Source organism: Larimichthys crocea, chromosome VIII (assembly GCF_000972845.2).
Source record: "Larimichthys crocea isolate SSNF chromosome VIII, L_crocea_2.0, whole genome shotgun sequence".
NCBI classification, from domain to species: domain Eukaryota; kingdom Metazoa; phylum Chordata; class Actinopteri; family Sciaenidae; genus Larimichthys; species Larimichthys crocea.
Genome location: NC_040018.1, coordinates 9316192 through 9324641, shown reverse-complemented (window position 1 = coordinate 9324641; position 8450 = coordinate 9316192). Strand labels below are relative to the sequence as shown.

At 40.5% G+C, this 8450-nt stretch overlaps 1 protein-coding gene across 4 annotated transcripts in view; it reads left to right on the top strand.

Moving 5' to 3' along the window:
• The first annotated feature begins 6468 nt into the window (after window positions 1–6468).
• The window catches only part of mtss1lb (MTSS I-BAR domain containing 2b), a 73632-nt gene continuing 71650 nt past the window's right edge, over window positions 6469–8450 (top strand). For 2 of the 4 annotated variants that reach the window (XM_027281355.1, XM_027281354.1), the window contains exon 1: window positions 6469–7206. In XM_027281355.1, coding sequence (XP_027137156.1) covers window positions 7120–7206 — 87 coding nt within the window. In that variant the 5' untranslated portion in view covers window positions 6469–7119. The remainder of the gene's footprint in view (window positions 7207–8450) is intronic. The other 2 variants (XM_010737237.3, XM_019261546.2) reach the window with 1 other exon arrangement.

Below are 8450 nucleotides of genomic sequence, written 5' to 3'. Positions count from 1 at the left end.
ACACGTCAACCTAATATTTTCTGAGCACATTTATGACTGTATACTCAAGGACTTCTCGTGGTTGAGGTGATTCTTCCAATCTTTTGAAAAACCCTGAAAATATTTTATGGTCAATAAAATATCTTTTTAAAGTTTTTATTGTCTTATTTTCTTGTTTTATATCAACTGCTGACTCCTCAGTCATCTTAACTGTCCAGCTGGGGACAGGTGAACAGGGGACAGGTGGTGGAGTGACAGCTATAAACAAGTCTTGTCAGTTTTTGTCATGGCTCAAACATCCATCCATAGAAAAGTTTGGTTTCATCTTGAACTAGAATATCTGTACATTAATTCAGTACTTGGTATGTTATGATCCACTAAAATCAGGCACAATATCTTCACTGCCATCTTGACTGTAAGGGAACCAGGAGGGACAATTAAGTGAGATTCAACTCTTCTTGGTTTGGGAGGACAGAGGAAGGTAAGGAGGTTTTATTTTATTTGCGTATTCCAACAAAATATTTGAAATATTTGGAAAATCTTTTAAAGTTTGGTCTTATCATCTGGTTTATTTGTTTGTACAGTTATACAGAATGCTCAGTTACAATACTGTTACACTATACTTTTCATATTTTTTCTATCACATATTTCTTTCATTGATTTTGATCATAAAATATCACTTTATACAAAATTAGTTTGTTACATAATTCAAGTCTCCCTTGAACCATTTTCCTCCCATCCATGAACTCTGAATCCCTAATGTATACATACATGTAGCTTCCATATCAAAAAAAGAAAAGAAAAGAAAAAAGAGGTGGAGCAATCTCATTTGTTAGGTGTTAAATGTGAGGATATCAGTTTTTAAAAGTTACTTCCAAATATATGAATGTATAAGTAATATATGGATCTCAAATGTAATGAAAGATTGACTTTTTTATTTGATTGTGTATGTAAACCTTCCAATTGTGAAGCAAGAAGAAAGCTTGTTAAAGAGTCACAGATGAAGAATAAAAAAAACTTTCAGGCATCTAACGATAAGATGCTTTGCATGTATTAGACAGAGGTTTTCATATGCTATGTACAGGATCTTAAAGAAAAGAAATTATACTATGCCAAAACATCTTATTGAAAATGTATACATCCTAGCTCCAAGAAAACTGTAAGAAAACTTTATTTAAAGTTTTATTAAAAATCCCCACTGTTTGCATCAGGCAGGTGGTGTTGTGGTGGCATTACCATGTTGCTCGGCTGAGACCTCCACACCACAAGTTCACTCCTCCAGTTTTAGTTTGTGTTTAGTTTGACCACAGTATTTCTTAACAATACTGGCTAAAACTAACCAAAGTGTAACCGCTGTGGTGTCACACCACAAAATGGTGAATTGAGTTTTGTAACAGCAATTTGTTACAGTTTTTGAACCGACAAATACAGCTGATGGGGTGTCACATCAGATAACACTCATGTGTCAGTCTGGAGAGCAGTTAGAAACAGCATATATTGTTACTGTTTCACCCAAAATCACCACGTACTGCACTCCTCCTTGGTGCTGAATATTGGCGTTCGATATATAAATCATGGATTGTAAATAGGATCACTCTAATGCTTTCCATTTGCCAGTAAGAAGAGTGGAATCAATATCACTCTTGAGATACAGATTGTGTCCAGTTCCTGTAACTGCCATGTCAGATTATTCAATTTTATTTATTATACTTTATGTTTTCCTTCATCCATTTGTGAAGCCAAAGTCATAACATTTCAGTAAGTGGTCAAGGTTACACATATTAGATTAAAAATATTAGATTTACATCTAAGGGGGAATTGAATGAGGTTTTCACTGAAGTCATATGTTATATGCCTTTTTTTAATCCCACATCTAAAATCTGCTTTCTGCACTAATATTGCTGACAAATTATGTAGCAGCAAGGGTCACTGCCACTTTTAGTTCCTCTTTGAGAAAAAATAAACAGAAAGTTCCAGTTGCGTTTCATTGAAAGAACTTCTAGCTGACGACAAATCAGAAAGTCACCAGATGACACCAACAGGCGTTCACATATTCTTGGACTCCGTCCTTCTGAGAACTGCTCACATCTGCTTTCATAGGCGACAACATCAATTGCTCAAGTTCTGCTGCTTCCTCTCAAAACAAATGCCCTGTCATCAGATTTTTATGGTCAGCTGACATCTGACCCCTGACCCCACCCAGGGACCCACAGTGTGTACAGAGTTTGCTTTGTGCATCTGTGTGTGTGAGTGTGTATGTGTGTGTCCATCAGCAGACACCACCACAACACAGAGCTTATGAGATGAATTCTAAAAACATAATGATTAAGAAGAACTATAACCATGTGACTGATTTTTCTAACGCTGTAGAGGTTTGTTTACATCAAAGATATATGTAAATGTTTGAATAAATCATCATCAATGATGTATGTGAATACTTTAAGTACTTGCAACACTTATTACTATTACATTTACACCATTACATAAATATTCATAAAGATAATATCAGTATAATAAAGACAACTGGATTTGGTGTGAGTTTTAAACCCTTTAAAGCAAGTCATTTTTTGCAGGGCAGCATCTTTGCAGCATCAATCATCTCATGTGATAACATCAGGATTTGTGAAAAGAAATAGTCACTTAATATTCAATTTGACCACAACACAATGAATATAAAGAAATAGTGGAAAATCCCTTTTCTTATTTTTAGAGTCTCCTACAGGACAACTCTGGTGAAAAGTGAAAAAGCTGAAAACTGAAACTGTTGGATGTCGCCAGTTTAACAAACATTTACTGTATGTGATACAGAACAGGTGTTATTTTTACCTTACTGAAGCCATAGTACTGTACGCAACTTGACAGCAGATGGGAAAATGACAAGCTGAAGTCCAGTTGGCTTTTTGTGTCAACCCAACTTGATTTTCATCTGGACTTCCTCCCATTGCAAACTGCAATTCAAATACAGTTCATGCCTAATTGTTCAAATATCGTCTTTCACTATATGTATTATATATGTAGGTATTTTGTACATTCTGATAGGTAAACATACACTGTAAAAATAAAGAGCTGTACCAAATGTATAAAATGAGTCTAGATGATTTCCAACAAATCCCAGCCCACATGTTTTTGGCAAAAATCTGAACAGATATTTTTATCGAGCAAACACACACAAGTAATAAAATTACCCCGCAGCCCTATTTTCTAAAGCTGAAATCAATTAACTGGAAGTTACAGCTTGTAAAATCAGTGATAGCTTGCAAAATGAATGGTGAGCAGCTGGAAATGAGAAATCGATCTCAAAAAGTACCAAAGCTTTTACCACTGACATGAGAAAACTATCGAAAGGCTTGTATATGGTCGGTTATCTGACATTTTTACTACGTTTTTATTCTGCATGGAATCATAGATTCTCATTTTACATGATGTGTGTTCAGAGTTTCAGTCTGTGATTTGGTGACAGCTGTTGTGCAGATAATAGCTTTGGAAATGGAAACTGCATCATTTTGTCACACTGATAATTTTTCAAAAGATTAAAAAAAAAAAATCACTAACAGGTGTGAGTCTCTTGAATGATTCCCTGCTGCTGATCACAGATAGCTTTGTTATGAGTGAAGCTACAATGCCTCACTAGAATGCCACATGTCCTGGATACGGTCATCTATTTGTTTCCTGTAAATTGTTTTCTTTCTCAATTAGAGAAAGAGAATTTACATAATCTTCCGTGACATTGTGGAGTTTATAAATCCCCTGCTGCGCAAGTAACTGTGTTTCTGCAGAAAGGCGTGGTTATCCCCTCCAAATTTCTGCAGAGCTGTGACCTCTCCCTCAACATTACGTTACGATTACACTTCAAAATCTGAATGTTATGAAACGATTTTCAAGAAGCAGGTAAAACATACAGATACACACTCATCTATGACAAGTGACAAGAAAACGTGAATGACTGGAGGTGGATTAGGGTAGAGTTGGTAGATTTTAATACCAACAGGATAGCAGGTGAGAAAACATAAGAGCTTTCATTTGTATGAAGGGAAACAAACAGCACTGACTGACTCAGTAGCTGTGCGTGAGACACTTTGAAATAAAAACCAGGTCCACAGTTCGGAATGTAGTAAAACCTTGTCAAATTGATTTAACCTGGCTGGAATCTGTCACTTTACCATACACAGCTGTTAATACACCCACACTGTTTTCACGACTCTTTGAAGTATGTTTACTTTCTACACTGATCTGATCATTTTCAGGAAAGGCCTCCTGGGAGATAACATGAACCAAAAGTGGATTTTCTTGCGACAGAACACGTGCGAGTCTGAGCAAACCTTACATCTCCTGGATGTCAAAGTGTTTCACACACGCAGGAAGGACAGGACAGTGTGTGAATTAACATATAAACGCACAGGAAGGGCAAGGCTGAGACAAGAAAAGCACTGGCCATGTGATATCTATTACATCCTTCCTCTTGTCAAGGTCACTATAGAGGACCATGGTAGCCACATGAATGCTCACACAAGCATGTACGCTTATAGAGTGCACATATGGTATTCATACACACACACACATACACACTGGAGATGCTCACATGGGGCGTGTCCTCGCCTTTATCCATATGAGGTCTCTCTCAGGATGCTGGTAATTTGGCAAGAGCTGCTGAGCATGTGTGTGTGTGCCTCTTGTCACCTGTTCTCCGTAGATACAAAGACAAAGATATTTGTTCTGGATCAGCGCTCACTCAGAGGGGACTAAACAAAAGGTAATAAATGTTCTGTAGCTTGGACAAATTGATAAAAACTTTGTAGGGTGTCCTAGAAATCGGTTTTGGGGAATATTTAAGAAAAAGAAAAACAACAGGCTTGAAATTCCATCTGCATTTTTGGAATTTTTATTTTGATTTTGAGTAGAGTTCACGACTTCTGGGTTTCTTTCAGTTCAACACAAAGGTTGTTCCAATAAAAATACAATATTAAGACCCCACATTGTGAAATCATCATGTGCAAATGGCATCTTACTGCCTGAAATGGATCCCATCCACTGCTCTCCATTGCTGTCTAATTTCCAAGCACTCGTGTCTGGCATGATACCATCTGTGGTCACAGGAATATCCAGGGCACTGTGACCTTTGACCTTTTAACCATCATTCTGGTTGCTTACAGTATCATGTTCCCTTGAACATTATGTTAGTACAGTACATTTTATATACAGACATAAACCCTTTGCTGTTTTACTCCAGAATTATGCAGATACACATCTGTATCTTTATTTTTCTTAATTTGATCTTAACTGCAAGCAAAACTGAACATTGCCTGAAGTAAGATGTCTAAAGAAGTAGCTTTGTTCACGCCAAGGAACAGATCCACGTTAGAGAACAAACCCCCACTGAAAGGATTTCTACCCATGCGAGAACTGCCTCAGGAAACATTTTTTGTAGTTAGTTGTGGTTTTGAGAATTACATAACTGTCTACACTACAGGCATGCTGATATTAACAGCAGTTATTATGAAACTTCTGACCACAGACATCTGAAAATATATTTATGTATTTTTCTCCTCCACTGCATGAAGCATATGACTTTTAATAACAGTAGCAAAATCATATATGAACACTATTGTAATTCATTTCAACACTTTATTGTGTTTATGTGGGTTCAGAAAGTTAAATCAACTCTTAGATTGCAGTGGCAGTGGCTCTTTATGTAGTTGAAATCTTACTTTCTGAATAGCTTCTACAAATCAGCTCATGTCAACATTAGTGTGCAACTGACGGAGGATGTTGACAGAGGATGCTAAGAAGAGACCAAGCAAGAGGCTGCCAGACAAGAGTAAATCTGGGACTGACTTTTAGTCGTTGTTGAGCGCTTGGTGAAATAAAAGGCTGAGACGGACGCCGAGCTGGGCTGACTGCTGTTGGATTAGTAAGTAATATTAGCTGGCTGCTATGTCTTGTGTTGTTGTTGCACCTGGTTGATGATTCGATGTCAGGAAAGTTGTCGACTCGCTAGTCTCTGATCATATATCATCAAGTCATAAAATAATAACAAATACACGTGCACAGCTGTCCATATTCACCACAGTGGAATTAAACTTTGAAACTGGAGGCTGTAAATCACAAAAATCTGTAAATAATGTTGCTTTAAGTCCAACTGATTTCAATCAAACCAAAGTTCACATTCTCACCCACTCCAGAAACTGAACCCTCCTCAGTTTGAGGAGATAAACCACATTGCTGTCCCTTATAAGAAACCAGTAACAGGCATTTTTTTCAAACTACAGTCCTGACAGGCCACTGAAGGTTATGAAAATTATATATTTAAAATAAGTGATTAATTAGGTCATCAGGACACATTCCTACACACAGGCACACACTCTTCTGGTAGCTAAATCTATTTGACATTTACCCCCTGCTGACATTTTTTTCTGGTGGTCTACGGTGTGTGTGTGTGTGTGTGTCCGTGCGCGCGTGTGGCCATGTGACAGACCGTCCAGAGTTGTCCAGCCTCCTTTTTTTTTTTTGACTCCCTTGCAGTTGCGTGGGTCGTATTACTGGCTTGCTCTCCCCGCACCGCTGAGCCCACCGCCTCTGCACCAATCACAGCCAGCCTTTACCTAGGAGCACATGCATGCACGAACACACAGACACAGACCCTGACAACCACACACACACACACATACACACACACACATACACAAGTACGCGGCGATCCTTCGCTCCGGTTCTCCGCTGCCGTCACATGCGTTCCCAACGACTCCGCGTAGCGCTGTGCTGCGCCAAGATGAGCGGCCGCTCCGGTACCATCTAAACGTCTCGCCCGCCTGACTGACCCAGAGCCGGGGAGAGAGAGAGAGAGAGAGAGAGAGAGAGAGAGAGAGAGAGAGACCATCTTTCCTCTTTCACAGCCCATCTTCCCTTCGCTTGGAAGAGACCGCAGCGCAAGCCGTTTCTTTCGGCATCTTTTCTGTTTTTTCACCACCCCTCCTCCTCCCGTTCTCCCTGCATCCCTCCGTTATTGTCGCTCTCCCGGTTTTAAGGAGAAACCGGAGAGCCCGGTCCGTGATTTTGTGGAAATACATTTTTGCATATTTTTTATTTTTTCCTGCTGGGTGTTGGTAGCGCGCAGTTGGTGCGCGCTTTTGCAAATTCCGGTGAATGGTGGATTTGGCAAACATGGAGACCGTGGAGAAGGAATGCGGGGCCCTCGGGGGTCTATTCCAGGCGATTGTCAACGACATGAAGGTAAATAAAAGCTTGTTTTTAACATTTCAATGGATCAGTGATGGTTGGTAAACACATGTGCTTCCTCCCTGAGAATAATCACACAGCCTCATCATATGGAGCTGGTGTCTGGGCTTCAAATGCACGTTGAAAATGTCTGCACACACACACACACACGCACACACACACACACACACACACACACACACCTCTACCAATGGGGTGATGATGATTTTATTTCAGATTTATAGCAGTGGGACCGTCTTTTCTGATAGTGATGCGGCGACTCGGTGGGTTGTTGGTGCGAAACCCGCCCCCACCCCCCTCCTCCTCCTACTCCCTAAATATTGGCTGCGCATGCAAACATCCATGCACCCGTTATCGGACACACCTGACATGATGCTCAGCTCTCTTTCCCGTGCACAAACAGGACTACCGCACTCATTAAACAGCCACTCCGCTGTTTTCACGCGCGTTCATCAATGTGTATTGCAATAATGCACGCATACTTGTGTTTGTTTGTCTATTTGAATAGTCTACAAGAGCTGGGACTCATTTAAACCCCTCGTGTAGGTGGCCGGTGTCTAAATGAGCCAGGAACTCCTTCACCTCGACGGGTTCAACAAGCAAATTGGAATAAAGGAGAGGCCCCCGAATCAGATTTGTGTCCGATGATGGAGCCATATGTCTGCAGCTTGGGCGCATTCCATTACATACACATGTGCACCTGGGTAGAGATGCTTCATCATCGTCATCATCGTCTGTGCTTAAAGACAGAGACATGACTATTGCATATTCAGCCTCAATGGAGCCTCCAGCCTCCATGAGAGTGCAGCGTCATTGATTTTCTGTCAGGCTGATCTGGCAGGAAAACATGAAGGCGTGAGAAGCCGCACAGCCGTCAGCCACCCCAACCTCTTTGCCTGTTCCGTCCGTCTGCCTGTATGAACGGTCTGTCTGTCCGTCAGCGGTTCTGCAGTCTGATGGCTCCAACATGCCACTAACAGCGGCTACTACCAGGCTTTAGCTGTTCAATACCCGCCCATGCTAAATGCACTCGTGTTGCTGGGAGATGCTTTGGATGAAAGCGTCCATCAAATGGTTCATGATACAGTCTCTGTCAATATGTCTGCCTGTCAGACGCCCATGCAGCTCTGCGTGGCTTTCTGTCTGCCTGTCACTCCCTGTCTTCCCTCTTTGTCTGCCACATTCTTAATATTGTTTGTGCTTTTCTGCATCATTCATGAGGATACTGTAAGATGGGT